The sequence below is a fragment of the Bombina bombina genome, chromosome 2 (genome assembly GCF_027579735.1).
Source record: "Bombina bombina isolate aBomBom1 chromosome 2, aBomBom1.pri, whole genome shotgun sequence".
NCBI lineage: Eukaryota > Metazoa > Chordata > Amphibia > Anura > Bombinatoridae > Bombina > Bombina bombina.
The window spans coordinates 1,327,420,298-1,327,442,456 of NC_069500.1; the positions used below are offsets into that span (position 1 = coordinate 1,327,420,298).

Here is a 22,159-nt window from a genome sequence, read left to right on the forward strand (position 1 = left end):
TTAAGAGTGTATTGGGTGGGTTCTATTTGTAGGTTGGGGTTTGGGCGGCAAAAGAGCTAACTGCCCTTTTAAGGGCAATGCCCATCCAAATGCCCTTTTCAGTGCAATGGGGAGCTTAGGTTTTTTTAGATAGTATTTTATTTGGGGGGTTGGTTGTGTGGGTGGTGGGTTTTACTGTTGGGGGGTTGTTTGTATTTTTTTTAAAAGGTAAAAGAGCTGATTACTTTGGGGCAATGCCTCACAAAAGGCCCTTTTAAGGGCATTTTGTAGTTTAGTTTAGGTTAGGGCTTTTTTATTTTAATAGGGCTATTAGATTAGGTGTAATTAGTTTAAATATCTGTAATTTGTTTATTATTTTCTGTAATTTAGTGTTTTTTTTTGTACTTTAGCTAATTTAATTTAGGTAATTGTATTTAATTTAGTTAATTTATTTAATTATATTGTAGTGTTGGGTGTTAGTGTAACTTAGGTTAGGTTTTATTTTACAGGTACTTTTGTATTTATTTTAGCTAGGTAGTTATTAAATACTTAATAACTTTTAAATAACCATTCTACCTAGTTAAAATAAATACAAACTTGTCTGTAAAATAAAAATAAACCCTAAGATAGCTACAATGTAACTATTAGTTATATTGTAGCTAGCTTAGGGTTTATTTTATAGGTAAGTATTTAGTTTTAAATAGGAATAATGTAGTTAATGATAGCAATATTTATTTAGATTTATTTAAATTATATTTAAATTAGTGGGTGTTAAGTTTAGGGGTTAATAACTTTAATATAGTGGCGGCGATGTTGGGGGCGGCAGATTAGGGGTTAAAAAGTGTAGGTAGGTTGCTGCGACATTGGGGAAGACAGATTAGGGGTTAATAAATATAATGTAGGTGGCGGCGATGTTGGGGGGCAGCAGATTAGGGGGGTCATAAGTATAATGTAGGTGGCAGCAGTGTCCGGAGCGGCAGATTAGGGGTTAATAATATAATGTAGGTGTCGCCGATGTCGGGGGCGGCACATTAAGGGTTAATAAGTGTAAGATTAGGGGTGTTTAGACTTGGGGTTCATGTTAGGGTGTTAGGTGTAAACATAACTTTTATTTCTCCATAGGAATCAATGGGGCTGCATTACTGAGTTTTACACTGCTTTTTTGCAGGTGTTAGACTTTTTTTCAGCCGGCTCTCCCCGTTGATTCCTATGGGGAAATCGTGCACGAGCACGTACAACCAGCTCACCGCTGACTTAAGCAACGCTGGTATTGGAGTGAGATTTGGAGCAAAATTTTGCTCAACGCTCACTTTTTGTCTTTTAACGACGGGTTTCTGAAAACTCGTAATACCAGCGCTGCATGTAAGTGAGCGGTGAGAGAAAACTGCTCGTTAGCATCGCACAGCTCCTAACATAAAACTCGTAATCTAGGTGATTGTCTTTTAAAACAGATTTATATTTCCTCATTTGTAATAATATCATGTGCTTTTAAGTTAATATTAATCGTCTGCCAATAATATACATAGTATATATCACTTAATAAGTAACAAACCGTTCCTAATCAACCACTAGTAGAATTCATGAGCAGATTATCACCTGACAAATTTTTTTTAGGAGAAAAAAAAATAAAAAAATAATAATCAGAGGAATAAAATTTGGAAATCTTAAACCAAGTAAACTGTCAATTCAACCAATGAAAAAGAACTCTTAAGAACCTATTGTTACCACTTTTCTGAACGGACATAACACACCTTATAGGTCGAAAATATATTGAAATACTATAGAATAACAAAATTTATGCTTACCTGATAAATTTAATTATTTATGGATATGGTGAGTCCACGGCTTGAGTAATTACTGATGGGAATATCACTCCTGGCCAGCAGGAGAAGGCAAAGAGCACCACAGTTAAACTGCTAAGTATCACTCTCTTACTCACAACCCCCAGTCATTCGACCAAGAGGAAATGGAGAAAACGGAGTAACAACGTGTAGAGGTGTCTGAGGTTATAGTCAAAAGAACAACTGTCTTAAAATAAAGGGTGGGGCCGTGGACTCACCATATCCGGAAATAGATAAATTTATCAGGTAAGCATAAATTTAGTTTTTCTTTCCAAAGATATGGTGAGTCCACGGCTTGAGTAATTACTGTTGGGAACCAATACCCAAGCTAGAGAACGCAGATAAATAGGGAGGGACAAGACAGGAAGTCCTAAACAGAAGGCCCCACCACTTGAAGAACCTTTCTCCCAAAAGAAGCCTCAGCCAAGGCAAAAATATCAAATTTGGAAAAAGTTTGTAGAGAAGACCAAGTTGCAGCCTTGCAAATTTGTTCCACAGAAGCTTCATTTTTGAAAGCCCAAGAAGAGGAAACAGCTCTTGTGGAATGAGCCGTAATTCTCTCAGGAGGCTGCTGTCCAGCAGTCTCATAAGCCAAATGAATTATGCTTCGTAACCAAAAAGAAAGAGTAGTAGCAATAGCTTTCTGACCTTTACGTTTCCCAGAGAAACAGACAAAGAGGGCAGAGGACTGGTGGAAATCCTTAGTCGCCTGTAAGTAGAATATAAGAGCACGTACAACATACAAATTGTGTAACAAACCTTCTTTGGAAGGAGGAGGATAAGGACACAGAGAGGGAACAACAATTTCCCGATTGATATTTCTATTAGAAACAACCTTAGGAAGGAAACCTAACTTAGTACGAAGAACCACCTTATGGGCATGGAAAATAAGATAAGGGGAATCACACTGGAGAGCTGAGAGTTCCGAGACTCTTCGAGCAGAAGCGATAGCAACAAGAAACAAAACCTTCCAAGATAACAACTTAATGTCTATGGAATGCAACTGCTTAAGTGGATTTAAGAACAAGGTTAAGGATCCAAGAAGGAGCAACAGACTTAAAGACAGGCCTGATTTTGACCAAGGCCTGACAAAAAGATTGCACATCTGGCACATCCTCCAAATAGCACACAGGGGCTATTAGAATCACCGATGCTCTCTGCTGTTTGAAAACACCTCCGGATGGAGTTCCCACTCTCCGGTATGAAAAGTCTGTCTGCTCAGTTAAGGATCCAAGAAGGAGCAACAGACTTAAAGACAGGCCTGATTTTGACCAAGGCCTGACAAAAAGATTGCACATCTGGCACATCCTCCAAATAGCACACAGGGGCTATTAGAATCACCGATGCTCTCTGCTGTTTGAAAACACCTCCGGATGGAGTTCCCACTCTCCGGTATGAAAAGTCTGTCTGCTCAGAAAATCCGCTTTCCAGTTGTATCTCCTGGAATGTGGATGGCACATTGACAGCAATTATGGGTCTCTGCCCACTGAAGAATCCGAGTAACCTCCTTAATGGCTAAGGAACTCCAAGTTCCTCCCTGTTGATTGATGTAAGCCACAGAGGTTATGTTGTCTGCCTGGTACCTGATAAACTGGGCTGAGGACAACTGAGGCCAAGCCAATAGGGCATTGTAAATCGCCCTCAACTCCAAGATGTTGATGGAAAGAGCAGACTCATCCCGAGTCCAAAGGCACTGAGCTTATGAGTTCCAGAATGCTCCCCAGCCCAGCAGGCTGGCATCCGTGGTCACGATCACCCAGGAAGGTCTCCAAAAGCATGTGCCCTGAGACAGATATTCCTGAGAAATCCACCACGGGAGAGAGTCCCTTGACGACTGATCTAACTCTATGCACAACTGGAGAGCTCTCAAATGGAATCGAGCAAAAGGAATGATGTGGATGGAAGACACCATCAGACTGATTACCGCCATACATTGAGCCACTGAAGGATAAGCAGTAGCCTGAAAAGAGAGGCAAGAGGAAATTATTTTGTTTTTCCTGACCTCTGTCAGAAAAATCTTCATCAATAGAGACTCTAGTATGGTCCCTAAGAACACTACTCTTGTAGCAGGGGAAAGGGAGCTTTTTTCCAGATTCACATTCCATCCGTGGGAATGAAGAAAAGACAACAATATCTCTGTGTGAGATTTTGTTTGTTGAAAAGATGGCGCCTGAACCAATATGTCCGTCCAGGTAGGGTGCTAGAGCAATTCCACGAGAACGGATCACTGCCAAAAGAGCCCCCTTTGAAAAATTCTGGGACCCGTGGCTAGACCAAATGGAAGGGCCGCAAACTGAAAATGTTTGTCCGGAAAGACAAATCTCAGGAATCTGTTATGTTCCCTGTGAATAGGAACATGAAGATATGCATCCTTTTAGGTCTATGGTTGTAATTAACTTACCCTCTTGTACTATAGGAAGAATGGAGCGTATAGTCTCCATCTTAAAGGATGGAACTTTGAGAAACTTGTTTAGACACTTTAAGTCTAGAATGGGACGGAAAGTTCCCTCTTTTTTGGGAGCCACAAATAGGCTGGAGTAGAACCCGAGACCCTGTTCCTGCACTGGAACTGGAACTATCACCCCCAGGGAGGAAAGATGTTGTTTACATTTCAAGAACGCCTCTCTCTTTATCTGGTCTGCAGATAATCTTGAGAGATGGAATCTGCCTCTGGGAGGAAAAGTTTTAAATTCCAATTTGTGACCCTGGAATACTATGTCCACAGTCCAGGGATCTGGGACATCTCATATCCAGGCTTGAGAGAACATAGAAAGTCTGCCCCCCACCTGATCTGATCCCGGATTGGGGTTAAACCCTTCATGCTGACTTGGAATTAGCTGCGGGTTTCTTTGATTGTGTCCCCTTGTTTCAAGACTGATTGGGTTTCCAAGAAGACTTGGATTGGTCCTGCTTGGAAGAAGAAGGGAAAGGCTTTCCTCTGAAGTTACGAAAGGAACGAAAATTACTCAGACGTCCTTTAGGCCTATTCTTTGTCAGGGTTTTTTCCTGCTGTGTTTGCCATGTGGTGCTGGCAGTCATTTAACTCACCTCTCTTGCTGACTCTGGTGCATACTGTGTGATGCAGCTCATTTCCTGCACTTCCTTTTATAGCCAGACTGGTGTACATCATCCGTGTGAGACAGGATGCAGTCTCAGAAATGTGATGTCACTTATTATTTAAAGGGCCTCTGTTCAGTTGCTTTGCCTTTGCGTTGTCTCAGACCTGTTTGTGAGAGCTCCTGTGTATTACCTGGCTGTCTGACGTCCGTCCTGGTTCCTGATACCTGGCTTGTTCCCGACTCTGCTGTTCTCCTTGTTCCTGATTCCGGCTCGTCTGACTACTCGCTTTGGCTCCTGACTCGGCTGGTCTGACTATTCGCTTTGGCTCCTGTCTCGGCTCGTCTGACCACCAGCTCTGGTTTTGATTCCTGGCTTGTTATTTGACTTGTGGACTTTTTATTATTTTTTGCTATTAGTCCTTTGAGTGCTAATGACGGCTCTGAGCCGTCACAGAGTTTCCCACTCTGGTGCTAATGACGGCTCAGAGCTGTCACTAACACTCTCCCACCTTGAGGGAGATCTGGAGGCTCCCACCCGCTCCTCCTCTGCTGCTAAACGACTCATGTCCATTCAATAAGGTACAAGATCTGTTGCTCGGTATGCCATTGAGTTCTGTACGCTTGCCACAGAGGTAGGTAGGAACAATGAAGCCCTTGTTGCCGCCTTCTTTCATGGGCTCTCTGATGCGATTAAAGATGAAGTTGCTGCCAGAGATTTACCAGAAGATCTCGAGGCATTGGTGTCTTTTTTGATCCTAATTGACATCAGACTAAGTGAGAGGCCCTCTTTCAAGGAGAACTTGCGGAAGTCTCCTGTTCCGTTGTCTCCTACGTGTTCTTTCTCACCCATGCCTCCCTCTCCTCCCATGCCTCCTGGTCCCGAGTTATCAGGTACTGCTGAGCCAATGCAGTTGGGATTCATGCGTCTCTCCGCGGCACAGAAGGTCTTTAGGAGGAGGGAGGGGCTCTGCCTCTATTGTGGGTTACAGGGCCACCTTTTGAAGTCTTGTCCTACACGGCCGGGAAACACTCACACCTAAGGTCCTGTTGGGCGCAGACCTTGGGTAGTTTATCCTCGTCCCCGGAACCGCTAAAGGAGAAACCTTTGGTCACGGTCGTCCTTTCCTGGGTGGACTCCTCCATAGTCACCCAGGCTCTTGTTGACTCCAGTGCTGCAAGCTATTTCATTGACAGTGCTTTTGTATCAAAGCACTCATTCCTGTTTTACCTCGGTCCGTTGCGCTTGCTATTGAGGCCATTGGTGGCAGGCCCCTTCAGCCCACACTCGTTACTCACGAAACTGCTCCGTTATCCATGGCTGTCGGGGCTCTCCATTTTGTAACCCTCCAGTTCCAGGTGAAAAACTCTACGCATTTTCCGGTTATTCTGGGTAATCCCTGGCTCCAAAAGCACAATCACAGTCTCGACTGGCGCAGGTCCGAAATTTTGTCGTGGTCTCCGCAATGTATTTCCACTTGTCTTTGGAAACCAGTTAAAGTCTTGTGCACATCTTCGGTATCTCAATTGCCAGAGCAGTATCGAGAGTTCCTAGACGTTTTTGACAAGGTGCGTGCCAGTTTGTTGCCTCCTCACCCGTCTTACGATTGTGCCATAGACCTGCAACCCGGAGCCATTCCTCCTCGGAGCCGGGTTTACCCTCTGTCTGTTGCGGAGAATTGTGCTATGGAGGAGTATGTTGCTGATGCTCTGTCGCGGGGGATCATCCCCAAATCCTGCTCTCCTGCAGGGGCTGGCTTTTTCTTTGTGAAGAAAAAGGGTGGCGAGTTAAGACCATGCATCGATTATAGGGGTCTTAATCGTCTTACCATTAAGAATGCTTACCCTATTCCGCTCATTACGGAACTCTTTGACCGCCTCAAGGGAGCTACGGTCTTTACTAAACTTGATTTGAGAGAAGTGTACAATCTCGTTAGGATCAAGGAGGGCCACGAATGGAAAACAGCATTTAACACCAGGAGCGGGCATTATGAGTATCTTGTAATGCCCTTTGGCCTATGTAATGCTTCTGCCATTTTCTAAGAAACTATTAATGATGTCCTACGAGATATGTTGCAACAGTGTGTTGTGGTGTACTTAGACAACATCCTCATACACTCACCCACACTTGATGCTCATCGTTCTGATGTTACACGGGTTCTTCAGAGACTACGTGAGATCGGCCTGTTTTGTAAACTTGAGAAATGTGAGTTCCATCAGACTCAAGTATCCTTCCTAGGTTATGTTATCTCCGTTGCAGGGTTCTCCATGGATCCTGACAAGTTATCTGCAGTTCTGCAGTGGCCTCTCCCAGTTGGTCTTCGGTCTATTCAACGTTTTTTGGGGTTCGCCAATTACTATAGAAAGTTTATTAAAAACTTTTCTTCCTTGGTCAAACCTATCACAGACATGACCCGTAAAGAGAATGATCCACTCCATTGGTCACCTACTGCCATTAAGGCCTTCTCCTCAGCATATCACCCTCAATCCAATGGGGCTGCGGAACGGTCTAATCAAGCTCTGGAACAGTTCCTCCGTTGCTATGTCTCAGATCACCACAATAATTGATCTGAACTGTCACCTTGGGCAGAGTTTGCTCGTAATAGTGCTATTAATGCTTCCTCCAAGTTATCCCCGTTCATGTCGAATTATGGGTTTCAACCATCCTTGTTGCCCGATTCATTCATGTCTCAGGGTATTCCGGCTTTGGAGGAGCATCTCCGGCAACTCCGTTCCACGTGGGTGCAGATTCAGGATTGTCTTCATCGTTCTATGCAGCGCCAAAAGTTCCAGGCTGATCGTAGGCGTCTGCCCGCGCCTTCCTACCAGGTTGGTGAGAGAGTTTACAAAAAGTAGAAAGTGAGAAAGCGCTGAAAACGAGAGAGGAAGGAGCTACGCCAACACAAGGAAAACAGGATGATTAATATAATCCCCAGGGAAATATTAACAAGTTAATAGATAAATCTTCCTGGGCTAGAGGCCAAATAAACTGACACTAGAGCTAAATCAATGGGGCGATTCTATTTATTAAGGTAAAATATATGGGATTATATTAAAAAATAGATGGAGTCAATATATTGACATATGGCAATAAAAAAGGCTCTTTAAAAATATTTATGCATATAAAATAATAAAATATAAATTATAAAATATAAATTATAGTGAGTTAGTGAATTAGTGTATAAGGAATAAATAAAAGGTATACAATAAATACAATGTCATAATAATAAATATACAAATGTGGTGATACAAAAGAAATAGCAAAAAACTGTAATAATTAATTATATTAAAAGCACTAACAATTTAAAAGCAATTGATTAAATTATGATGTATGGACATACGGTAAAAGAAGATAGCACAATTGAAAAGGCCAAAACAGAGCTAGTATACACAATTAGTGCAGGCTAAGTTGTGCTATGATGAGATTACTGCAGTCAGAATTGTATTTTGTTGCATATATTGCTTTGCATAAGCAGACAGTGATATTATGCAAATAGCTGATGATGTTGCTGTACAAGAAAGCAAAAAAGCAAAAAGAAGGCTAAAACAGTAGTCTCTTGGGAGAAATCCCTTATCTTTTAAAAGGATATCCAATGTTGTATGATGGAAAACACTCTCTCCCAACAATGTGTTGTCACATCAATATCAAGGTTGCAGTTGAAAATTCTGTAAATGCAGACGATATATATATCAACAAAATACAATTCTGACTGCAGTAATCTCATCATAGCACAACTTAGCCTGCACTAATTGTGTATACTAACTCTGTTTTGGCCTTTGCAATTGTGCTATCTTCTTTTACCGTCTGTCCATACATCATAATTTAATCAATTGCTTTTAAATTGTTAGTGCTTTTAATATAATTAATTATTACAGTTTTTTGCTATTTCTTTTGTATTACCACATTTGTATATTTATGATTATGACATTGTATTTATTGTATACCTTTTATTAATTCACTATACACTCACTATAATTTATATTTTATATGCATAAATATTTTTAAAGAGCCTTTTTTACTGCCATATGTCAATATATTGACTCCATCTATTTTTTTATATAATCCCATATATTTTACCTTAATAAATAGAATTGCCCAGTTAATTTAGCTCTAGTGTCAGTTTATTTGGCCTCTAGTGCAGGAAGATTTATCTATCTATTAACTTGGTGAGATAGTTTGGCTGTCCTCCCGCAACTTGAACCTTTGTGTGCCTTCCAATAAACTGGCTCCCCGTTATGTTGGTCCTTTTCGAACACTCCGCCGAGTCAATCCTGTGGCCTACGCTCTTGACCTTCCTCCTGCAATGCGCATCTCCAATGTTTTTCATGTCTCCCTCTTGAAACCATTGGTTTGTAATCGGTTTACCACTGTGTTGCCTCGGCCCCGTCCTATCTTTGTTGACAACCATGAGGAGTATGAGGTCAGCAGCATTATTGACTTTCGTATGTCCAGGGCCCGCGTACAGTATTGGGTTCACCGGAGGGGCTACGGTCCGGAGGAGCGTTCATGGGTTCCCTCCTCTGATGTTCATGCTCCCGCCCTCCTCCATGCCTGTTTCCCCAATAAGCCTTTTGTCCTCCCGCAGGGGAGGGGTCGTTGAGGGGAGGGTACTGTCAGGGTTTTTTCAATACTGTGTTTGCCATGTGCTGCCATTATACTCACCTCTCTTGCTGACTCTGGTGCATACTGTGTGATGCTGTTCATTTCCTGCACTTCCTTTTATGGCCAGACTGGTGTACATCATCCGTGTGAGACAGGATGCAGTCTCAGAATTGTGATGTCATCACTTATTATTTAAAGGGCCTCTGTTCAGTTGCTTTGCCCTTGTGTTGTGAGAGCTCCTGTGTATTACCTGGCTGTCTGACGTCCCTCCTGGTTCCTGATCCCTCGCTTGTCCCCGACTCTGCTGTTCTCCTTGTTCTCGATTCCGGCTCGTCTGACTACTCGCTTTGGCTCTTGACTCGGCTGGTCTGACTATTCGCTTTGGCTCCTGACTCGGCTCATCTGACTACCAGCTCTGGTTTTAATACCTGGCTTGTTATTTGACTTGTGAACTTTTTATTATTTTTTGCTATTAATAAAGGTGTGATTATTTTTGCACTTCTTGTCTCAGTCTGATTCCTGGCAACCTGACATTCTTCTTATCTTGAGGTAGAAAAGACCCTTTTCCACCCGTAATATCAGAGATAATTTCTGCCAAACCGGGTCTAAACAAGGTTTTGCCCTTGTAAGGAATCGTCAGAAGCTTGACTTTAGAGGAAACGTCAGCAGACCAGGATTTCAACCATAAAGCCCTGCGGGCTAGGACAGCAAAACTAGAAGTTTTAGCTCCTAGTCTAACAACCTGTAAAATGGCATCTGCAATAAAGGAATTGACCAAATTAAGAGCTTTAATCCTATCTTGAATTTCATCCAAGGAAGTCTCTACAGACAAGGCGTCGAACTAATAAGATGCCACACTAGTCACGGTGGCAATACACACTGCAGGTTGCCATTGGAGACCTTAATGAACATAAATATTTTTTAAATAAGCCTCCAGTTACTTGTCCATCGGATCCTTGAAAGAGCAGCTATCTTCAATAGGAATAGTGGTTCTCTTAGCCAGAGTGGAAATGCCCCCTTCAACTTTGGGTACAGTATACCAATGGTCTTTAATGGAGTCCTCAATAGGAAACATTTTCTTAAAAATGGGAGACGGGGAAAAAGATACCCCTGGTTTCTCCCATTCCTGTGAGATAATCTCCCTAGCACAGTCCGGCACAGGAAAAACCTCCAAAGTGGAAGGTTAATTACTGTTGGTAATATCACTCCTGACCAGCAGGAGAAGGAAAAGATCACCACAGCAAAAGCTGTTAAGTATCACTTCCCTACCCACAATCCCCCAGTCATTCGACCAAAGGGAACGGAGAGAAAGGAAGTAACACAAGGTGCAGAGGAGAGGTACCTGAGGTTTATATAAAAAGAAAAAAACTGTCCTAAAGACACAGGGCAGGCCGTGGACTCACTGTGTCAAGCAATAAATACATCTTGTTTTCTTTCTAATGACACGGTGAGCCCACGGATCATCTTAATTACTGTTGGGAATCAATACCCAAGCCAGAGGACACAGATGAGAAGGGAGGGAGAAGACAGTGAACCTAAAAAGAAGGCACCACTTGAAGAACCTTTCTCCCAAAAGAAGCCTCAGCCAAAGCAAAAGTATCGAATTTATAACATTTTGAAAAAGTGTGCAAAGATGACCAGGTAGCAGCCATGCAAATCTGTTCCACAGAGGCCTGATTTTTGAATGCCCAGGAAGAAGGAACAGCCCTCGTGGAATGAGCCGTGATTTTCTCAGGAGGCTGCTGTCCAGCAGTTTCATATGCTAAGCGAATAATACTCTTCAGTCAAAAGGAAAGCTTAGTAGCCGTAGCTTTCAGACCCTTGCGTTTTCCAGAAAAAAACGACAAATAAAGAAGAAAACTGGTGAAAATCCTTGGTCGCTTGTAAATAATATTTCAACACATTAACCACATCCAGGTTGTGCAATAAACACAAAGAAGGAACAACGCTCTCTTGATTAATATTCATATCTGAAACCACTTCAGGAAGGAAGCCTAAGGCAGTACGCCGGGCCACCTTATCAGAATGAAAAATAAGGTAAGGAGATTCACACTGTAACGCTGAGAGCTCAGACACTCTTCTAGCCAAAGAAAAAGCAACCAAAAACAAAACCTTCCAAGATAACAACTTAATATCCAAAGAATGCATAGGCTCAAACAGAGCCTGTTGAAGAACAGGTTAAGGGGTCTATTTATATATGTGCGGACAGACATGATCCGCTATAGCGAACCATGTCTGCCGCACATCAATAAATGCCTACAGCATACGCGAAGCTAGCAAAGGGTTTCAATCAGCCCGATCGTATGAGTTTATGAGCAGTGGTCTTAACTCCTGTTTCTGGCTAGCCTAAAGGCTCGTGCGGAAACAAGGGGAACAGGGGCCATTCGGCACTTATTAAATAAACCCCTAAGACTCAACGGAGGAAACACATATGCCAGACAAATTCCAAGGGACCGCCAGAGCATCTATCAATACAGCCTGAGGATACCTTAAACTCGACCAGTACCTCAGGATCTTGGCATTCTGACGCAATGCCATGAGATCCATTTGCAGATCAGACTGGAAAACACCACCGGATGAAGTTCCCACTCCCCCCGGATGAAAGGTCTGTCTGCTCAGAAAATACGCTTCCTAATTGTCCACCCCTGGAATGTGGATCACAGACAGACAACAGTTGTGGGTCTCCACCCACTGAATAATCTTGGTCACCTCAGACATGGCCAAGGAACTCCGAGTTCCTCCCTGATGATTCATGTAAGCCACTGACGTTATGTTGTCGGACTGAAACCTGATAAACTGGGCGGAAGCTAACTGAGGCCAGGCCAGAAGAGTATTGAAGATTGCCCTCAGCTCTAGAATGTTTATGGGAAGAAACGATTCCTCCCGAGACCAAAGACCCTGAGCCCTTAAAGAACCCCAAACTGCTCCCCATCCCAGCAGGCTGGCATCCGTGGTCACAATCATCCAGGTAGGTCTGCGGAAGCAGGTTCCCTGGGAGAGAAGATCCTGAGACAACCACCACGGAAGAGAATCTCTTGTCGCCTGATCCAGAACAATTGGTGGCGACAGATCCGCATAATCCCCATTCCACTGACTGAGCATGCATAACTGCAGAGGCCTGAGATGGAACCGAGCAAACGGAATGATGTGCATAGCTGACACCATCAGACCAATTACCTCCATACACTGAGCCACTGACGGCCGATGAGAGGACTGAAGGGCAAGACAAGAGTTGAAGATCTTCGTTTTCCTGGCCTCTGCCAGAATTTTTTTTTTATTGATAGAGAATCTACAGGGAGTGCAGAATTATTAGGCAAATTAGTATTTTGACCACATCATCCTCTTTATGCATGTTGTCTTATTCCAAGCTGTATAGGCTCGAAAGCCTACTACCAATTAAGCATATTAGGTGATGTGCATCTCTGTAATGAGAAGGGGTGTGGTCTAATGACATCAACACCCTATATCAGGTGTGCATAATTATTAGGCAACTTCCTTTCCTTTGGCAAAATGGGTCAAAAGAAGACTTGACAGGCTCAGAAAAGTAAAAAATAGTGAGATATCTTGCAGAGGGATGCAGCACTCTTAAAATTGCAAAGCTTCTGAAGCGTGATCATCGAACAATCAAGCGTTTCATTCAAAATAGTCAACAGGGTCGCAAGAAGCGTGTGGAAAAACCAAGGTGCAAAATAACTGCCCATGAACTGAGAAAAGTTAAGCGTGCAGCTGCCAAGATGCCACTTGCCACCAGTTTGGCCATATTTCAGAGCTGCAACATCACTGGAGTGCCCAAAAGCACAAGGTGTGCAATACTCAGAGACATGGCCAAGGTAAGAAAGGCTGAAAGACGACCACCACTGAACAAGACACACAAGCTGAAACGTCAAGACTGGGCCAAGAAATATCTCAAGACTGATTTTTCTAAGGTTTTATGGACTGATGAAATGAGAGTGAGTCTTGATGGGCCAGATGGATGGGCCCGTGGCTGGATTGGTAAATGGCAGAGAGCTCCAGTCCGACTCAGACGCCAGCAAGGTGGAGGTGGAGTACTGGTTTGGGCTGGTATCATCAAAGATGAGCTTGTGGGGCCTTTTCGGGTTGAGGATGGAGTCAAGCTCAACTCCCAGTCCTACTGCCAGTTTCTGGAAGACACCTTCTTCAAGCAGTGGTACAGGAAGAAGTCTGCATCCTTCAAGAAAAACATGATTTTCATGCAGGACAATGCTCCATCACACGCGTCCAAGTACTCCACAGTGTGGCTGGCAAGAAAGGGTATAAAAGAAGAAAATCTAATGACATGGCCTCCTTGTTCACCTGATCTGAACCCCATTGAGAACCTGTGGTCCATCATCAAATGTGAGATTTACATGGAGGGAAAACAGTACACCTCTCTGAACAGTGTCTGGGAGGCTGTGGTTGCTGCTGCACGCAATGTTGATGGTGAACAGATCAAAACACTGACAGAATCCATGGATGGCAGGCTTTTGAGTGTCCTTGCAAAGAAAGGTGGCTATATTGGTCACTGATTTGTTTTTGTTTTGTTTTTGAATGTCAGAAATGTATATTTGTGAATGTTGAGATGTTATATTGGTTTCACTGGTAAAAATAAATAATTGAAATAGGTATATATTTGTTTTTTGTTAAGTTGCCTAATAATTATGCACAGTAATAGTCACCTGCACACACAGATATCCCCCTAAAATAGCTATAACTAAAAACAAACTAAAAACTACTTCCAAAACTATTCAGCTTTGATATTAATGAGTTTTTTGGGTTCATTGAGAACATGGTTGTTGTTCAATAATAAAATTAATCCTCAAAAATACAACTTGCCTAATAATTCTGCACTCCCTGTATTATCGTTCCCAAGAACAGCACCCTTGTGGCTGGAATCAAGGAACTTTTTCCTAAATTCACCTTCCATCCGTGGGAGTGCAGAAAAGACAACAACATCTCCGTGTGGGAGTTTGCTTGTTGAAAAGACGGCGCCTGAACCAGAATGTCATCCAGATAAGGCGCCACTGCAACACCCCGCAACCGGAGCACCACCAACAATTCTGGGAGCTGTTGCAGGACCGAATAAAAGTGTCTGTCTAGGAATGCAAACCTCAGAAACTTGTCATGGTCCCTGTGGATGCGAATATGCAGATACGCATCCTTTAAATCTACTGTGGTCATGAACTGACCCTCTTGAACCAAGGGAAGAATGGAACGAATAGAGTCCATCTTGAAAGACGGATTTTTGATCTTTTGTTTTTTGTTGCTTTTTGCATTTTTATTGTGTTAACTACACCACTTCGGACCACGTCCAACCAGATCACATCATCTTAAGTCGCCACATTCAAGTTATAACCTCATAAGAACTCTTTAGAACATTAACCTAACAGGTCTGTCCACTCTGCACCACTCTTACACCACCACACCTTCACAGCCCTAACACAGATCTCTTATTGGGTATCACCAATACTAGGCTCAGGTCCACCAGCTGGACATCCGTTATCAACCTGCCCTTTGTTTTTATGCTAATTGGTTTATGTTTTTTACTTTTGTCTGTATTGTGGATCCACATTTTATGATTTTATGATTGTGAATTTATGACTAATGTGTATGATCAAATCTTCCGTATATCATACCTGATTATCACCACTTATTCTACTCCATACTTGGGAGTTTTCAGTCACCTGGCCTTGATCGTGAGGCACTCTGATCACACAACCCACTACTGAAATAGAAATTCAGCCTTACTTTCTGTTTAAACTTGTATTGTTTTATCAAGTAAATATGTGTCAGAAAATAAAGCCTAATAAAATTTTTTTACCCTTTCTTTTTAAAAGAGTTTAAATGTTAGTCTCACACATCCTACAGTGCCTGGTTCATGTCCCAGTATAACCCATACAACATGATTATCTAGGTCCCAATAAAAAAGAAGTGTTTTTAATTTGTTAAGTGCATGGTCTCCCCAACTGGAAGAAAAAGCACTTACCTGCTCCGCTGTCCGGCATGTAGACAGTTATAAGGTATGAGAGGACACAGTTCCTCACAGAGACCTTTGAAAAAGAAAGAACAGAGTAGCCAACTCTGGCTTTCTAAACTAGGGCAGCAATTGTTAGGAAAATGCAGTAAGTACCTCTGTACAAGTTCCTAACTGCTTTAAAGCCACCACTACCCGACTGCAAGGAATGACATGGAATAAGGCTATACCCCAAAACTTGCTTGTAGATTAAATCAAATTTTTTCTTCAGACACCTAAACTTCCCCTCCTCCATGCACCGAAGGCAAAGAAAATGACTGAGGGTTGTGGGTAAGGGAGTGATACTTAGCAGTTTAACTGTGGTGCTCTTTGCCTCCTCCTGCTGGCCAGGAGTGATATTCCCAACAGTAATTACTCAAGCCGTGGACTCACCATATCTTAGGAAAAAAAAAAAGATTCTAGTCAAGTGTGAAAACTGTCTGAATACATTTCTTGCAATTGCTTTTCAATGTCACAAATCCCCATCACCACCACTTGCTTTATTTGGAGATTCAATCAGGGCTTGGTACTAAATCAAACAAGGCACCAACATGGGTTACATATGGCAGGGTTAGGGTAATGAAGCATAAGGTGCGCACTTATGATACACAGAAATGAAACACTCACAATTAAATTATAAAAATACATTGCAAGGTTTTCCCGACTTAAACATTTTAGATTAGAATCTATTTTAATGTCCCTTTAATCCTAACATTGAGCACCAAGGTATAAATATGTGTGTGTGTGTTTTATAGATCTGATACTTAGATACATAGATCTGCAATCTTGTCACTATATAAAATGCTAAATTGTTGATAAACCAAAAGGCAGCAGTTCAATTCGGTTGAAAAGTAAACTGCACAAACAGGGTGTGCTCATTATCTTTAGCTGCCTGTATTGCATTACACTAACAATGCTCGGACGACCTACCTGTGTACATGCACGTTAGCATTAATCCTAGTGCTGTCATTGCCCTGTGGGGGCTGTGCATATTAACTCTGTCAACACTCAGTTTAACTAAAGCCTCGCCATCTAGTCGGGAGAGCTGCTCAGACAGGAGGAGACGTTCTAGTCCTCTCAGAACACAGTGGTAGATCACAGATGGTGTTGACTCCTCACTTCCAGAGACCATCACGCCGCACATCTGAGCAAAAAGAGAATAAGGTTTTGTTGAAAATAATATTTTATAAAGCAACGGACAATGTTCCAAGCAATTCAAGTTCCGGATCAATCTATTTATTCACATTCATAGTGACAACCCATGTACTGCATTTACTGATTGCTTATTAGTTTCAAGTCTACTTGGAAACTTATAAAAAATATTTTTGATTTCCCATTCTATTTGCCAGTTTCTTGCATATTTAATTATTTAACTAAGCTTAAGCACTGTGAAAGGAAACGGATGACCTTCAAGAACTGAAATATGGAAGATAAAGAATGCATTTTAACCTTTTAACTGCTGAGCCATTCCACCCATATGATAAGCTGTTTTGGAGTTTTTAGATGCAACTCTACCTTCAAGTAAACATTGGGGGTGTCAGCTATAAAAAGGCAATGATCAGGAGTGTATTTTCAGACTCTTCTTGAACCTACACCCGCGGCGTGCTTGTTCTTGTGTAGTGCTCTTTAAAACAAATATATTTATGCCCATGTGTTGTTTCAGCATTCTCCTGAGATGCAGGAGGAGTAGAATTGAAATAGAGAACCAGGACAGAACACGTCAACAACCACAAAAAACACGTCTTAGGGTACCCAGGGTTTTCCTTCCTTGCTCTGGATTAAACGCCCTTTCTGAGAGAGAAATCCATCAAAGATTCCATTTAAACAGAAAATCAGTTGTTCAATTGTATAAAACTGCTAACACATGAAAAGATTGCTGCTATTCCATAGAAATATGGATCACTTGTTTTAAAATTTGCTTAATGTAGAATGTGAGCATGATAAATTAGCTTCATCGTGCTATCAATGTACCCTAAGTTATCAACAGTCCAGTGTAACTCGTGTTAGATTTGACGCAAATGAAAAAAGGCAAAAATTTTCAATAACTTTGGAAGACGAACATTCAATTGCTAGTCGCGGCTGACGACAGATGTACTTAAATTGCACAAATTGAACTAATTGTCCCTTTGATAAATGGAGCCCATTACATATTTTTTTTTCAGGAGAACCATATTTAAACTATACCATAATTTTATGTATATATCATGACACATGAGAAACCTGCAACAAAAAGGGTGAGAAATTCATTTTTTAATTAAAATTTTAATAAGCAAGGTTATGTGCGTTTCTCCCCTACCCCCCAAACTCTATTATTAAAAAAAAAGTGATTATCCTCATATAAATAAGGGTCTTTCAGTATAAATATGTAACATTGGTCTGTACATAGGGGCTCGCATGAGCCTCTATTCACACTAAACGATCACTATTACCCCTGTTATCAACTTACTATTAAAACTTATATAGGGCCTTTATTGAAAAAACATAATTTATGTAAGAACTTACCTGATAAATTCATTTCTTTCATATTAGCAAGAGTCCATGAGCTAGTGACGTATGGGATATACATTCCTACCTGGAGGGGCAAAGTTTCCCAAACCTCAAAATGCCTATAAATACACCCCTCACCACACCCACAAATCAGTTTAACGAATAGCCAAGAAGTGGGGTGATAAGAAAAAAGTGCGAAAGCATAAAAAATAAGGAATTGGAATAATTGTGCTTTATACAAAAAAATCATAACCACCACAAAAAAGGGTGGGCCTCATGGACTCTTGCTAATATGAAAGAAATGAATTTATCAGGTAAGTTCTTACATAAATTATGTTTTCTTTCATGTAATTAGCAAGAGTCCATGAGCAAGTGACGTATGGGATAATGACTACCCAAGATGTGGATCTTCCACGCAAGAGTCACTAGAGAGGGAGGGATAAAATAAAGACAGCCAATTCCGCTGAAAAATAATCCACACCCAAAATAAAGTTTAAATCTTATAATGAAGAAAACTGAAATTATAAGCAGAAGAATCAAACTGAAACAGCTGCCTGAAGTATTTTTCTACCAAAAACTGCTTCAGAAGAAGAATACACATCAAAATGGTAGAATTTAGTAAAAAGTATGCAAAGAAGACCAAGTTGCTGCTTTTGCAAATCTGATCAATCGAAGCTTCATTCCTAAACGCCCAGGAAGTAGAAACTGACCTAGTAGAATGAGCTGTAATCCTTTGAGGCGGAGATTTACCCGACTCGACATAAGCATGATGAATTAAAGATTTCAACCAAGATGCCAAAGAAATGGCAGAGGCCTTCTGACCTTTCCTAGAACTGGAAAAGATAACAAATAGACTAAAAGTCTTTCGGAAATTCTTAGTAGCTTCAACATAATATTTCAAAGCTCTAACTACATCCAAAGAATGCAATGATCTCTCCTTAGAATTCTTAGGATTAGGACATAATGAAGGAACCACAAGTTCTCTACTAATGTTGTTAGAATTCACAACCTTAGGTAAAAATTTAAAAGAAGTTCGCAACACCGCCTTATCCTGATGGAAAATCAGAAAAGGAGATTCACAAGAAAGAGCAGATAATTCAGAAACTCTTCTAGCAGAAGAGATGGCCAAAAGAAAACAAAACTTTCCAAGAAAGTAATTTAATGTCCAGTGAATGCATAGGTTCAAACGGAAGAGCTTGAAGAGCCCCCAGAACCGAATTCAAACTCCAAGGAGGAGAAATTGACTTAATAACAGGTTTTATACGAACCAAAGCTTGTACAAAACAATGAATATCAGGAAGAATAGCAATCCTTCTGTGAAAAAGAACAGAAAGAGCAGAGATTTGTCCTTTCAAGGAACTTGCAGACAAACCTTTATCCAAACCATCCTGAAGAAACTGAAAAATTCTCGGAATTCTAAAAGAATGCCAGGAAAAATGATGAGAAAGACACCAAGAAATGTAAGTCTTCCAGACTCGATAATATATCTTCCTAGATACAGATCTACGAGCCTGTAACATAGTATTAATCACAGAGTCAGAGAAACCTCTTTGACTAAGAATCAAGCGTTCAATCTCCATACCTTTAAATTTAAGGATTTGAGATCCTGATGGTAAAAAAGGACCTTGTGACAGAAGGTCTGGTCTTAACGGAAGAGTCCACGGTTGGCAAGAAGCCATGCGGACAAGATCCGTATACCAAAACCTGTGAGACCATGCTGGAGCCACCAGCAGAAAAAACGAGCATTCCTTCAGAAACTTGGAGATTACTCTTGGAAGAAGAACTAGAGGCGGAAAGATATAGGCAGGATGATACTTCCAAGGAAGTGACAATGCATCCACTGCTTCCGCCTGAGGATCCCTGGATCTGGACAGATACCTGGGAAGTTTCTTGTTTAGATGAGAAGCCATCAGATCTATTCCTGGAAGTCCCCACATTTGAACAATCTGAAGAAACATCTCTGGGTGAAGAGACCACTCGCCCGGATGTAATGTTTGGCGACTGAGATAATCCGCTTTCCAATTGTCAATACCTGGGATATGAACCGCAGAGATTAGACAGGAGCTGGATTCCGCCCATACCAGTATTCGAGATACTTCTTTCATAGCCAGAGGACTGTGAGTCCCTCCTTGATGATTGATATATGCCACAGTTGTGACATTGTCTGTCTGAAAACAAATGAACGATTCTCTCTTTAGAAGAGGCCTTGACTGAAGAGCTTCTGAAAATTGCACGGAGTTCCAAAATATTGATTGGTAATCTCACCTCCTGAGATTTCCCAAACCCCTTGTGCTGTCAGAAACCCCCATACAGCTCCCCAACCTGTCAGACTTGCATCTGTTGAGATCACAGTCCAGGTTGGAAGAAAAAAAGAAGCCCCCTGAACTAAACGATGGTGGTCTGTACCACGTCAGAAGGTGACGAACAATCAGTTTTAAAAATATTAAATGAGATATCTTTGTATAATCCCGGCACCACTGGTTCAGCATACAGAGCTGAAGAGGTTGCATGTGAAAATGAGCAAAGGGGAACACGTCCAATGCAGCAGTCATAAGAACCTAGAATTTCCATGCATAAGGCTACCGAAGGGAATGATTGAGATTGAAGGTTTCGATAAGCTGAAACCAATTTCAGACGTCTCCTGTCCAACAGAGACAGAGTCATGGACACTGAATCTATCCGGAAATCTAAAAAAGGTTACTCTTGTCTGAGGAATCAACAAACTTTTTGGTTAATTGATCCTCCAACCATGTTCTTGAAGAAACAACACTCATAAAAAGCTGGAAAAGATCTTTCCATTGAAAATGAGCAAAGGGAATTGAATCCAATGCTGTAAAACCTTCTATGCATATATAGCAACTGAAGGAAATAGAGACTTAAGGTACCGACAGACGGAACCCAATACAAATTGTCCCTTGTCTGATAAGAGACAAAGATAGTGACATAAACCATCTTGGAACCTAAAAAAAAGGTGACCCTTGCGTGAGGAATCAAGAGCTTTTGAAAAAAGATCCTCTAACTATGTCCTGAAGAGCAAGTGAAACATATGAGAATCCGCATCCTCAGGAAATAATCTGAATGAAAACAGAAAAATGAAGAATACGCATTTATTGTATCTAAAGAAAACAAATAATGCTATCAATGACCACAAAAAGGCAGAATAGTTTGAATAAAACTCCAAAACCCAGTTCCTAGAAAAGGAACTGGAATAAAACCCCAGAAGATTCCAGGTCTGAGCAGCGCTTGAACCCCATGGGTACCCAAGCCATGCCTCAACAGTATCCAAAATATATAGGACAGAAACACACTGAAAGAAAGTGTTAGCCTTACTGGAATAAAATCAAAGAAATTTGGACAAAATAGAACCAAATAAATTTCAAAGAAGTCTTAACCTGCCCCTTACCAGCCAAGCTGGAATACGGCACGTGCATCGCAACATTAGGGAGCTAATTTCGAACCCAATTAAAAACATGTTACTTGGGAAAGTCTTGATAAAGGCCAGAGGTATATGGCCGAAACGCGTCGACAGATCTGAGTAAGCATAATACTGATATATCTATTGTACAGATTGCATATATTAGAGTATTGTTTGTTTTCTTTTTTTCAGGATTTTTTCTTTTTGCATAATCTTATTTTTTCAAAACATTGCATCAATACTGAACCACTGATTGATTGATTTGCACTGACATCACCAACATCACTTCGGATTTCGAAATTGACACTATTTTTTTATCCTATTTTATCCTTTTTCACCTTTTTTCATTTTTTTATAACATTTTTTTGGAGGGATTTCATCATTTTTTATCATCATTTTTTCATCACATAGAGTGAACACACATTTTTTCTACCACTTTTTTCTAAATTGTTGTATTGGACACTGATCACACCCAAATCTTGCTACTTTTTTCTCCTGCACAATATTGGATTACAATTAACCCTACACTATCTACCAGGAGCATCTTACACTTACTGGACTCAACCAAGGTGTTAATCATTTAACAGATACTCAGCATAAAAGGCTATATCATCAGCCACTGAATTTATCAGTATTTACAATTGTTTTTATTATTATATTGTATTGTATTTTACCTAACACTGTAATTTGCTACCATTTGTAACATGGATCCATGAACAACTATCAGTGTATATTGTTCTTTTTTATTATTATAATTATTGTATAAAA

At 41.1% G+C, this 22,159-nt stretch overlaps 1 protein-coding gene across 1 annotated transcript in view; it reads right to left on the reverse strand.

Annotated features, from left to right (window-relative positions):
* The window catches only part of HTT (huntingtin), a gene marked incomplete in the record, with an annotated part of 1,068,170 nt that overhangs the window by 51,793 nt on the left and 994,218 nt on the right, over positions 1–22,159 (reverse strand). The window contains 1 exon segment of the mRNA XM_053704193.1: positions 16,420–16,633. Coding sequence (XP_053560168.1) covers positions 16,420–16,633 — 214 coding nt within the window.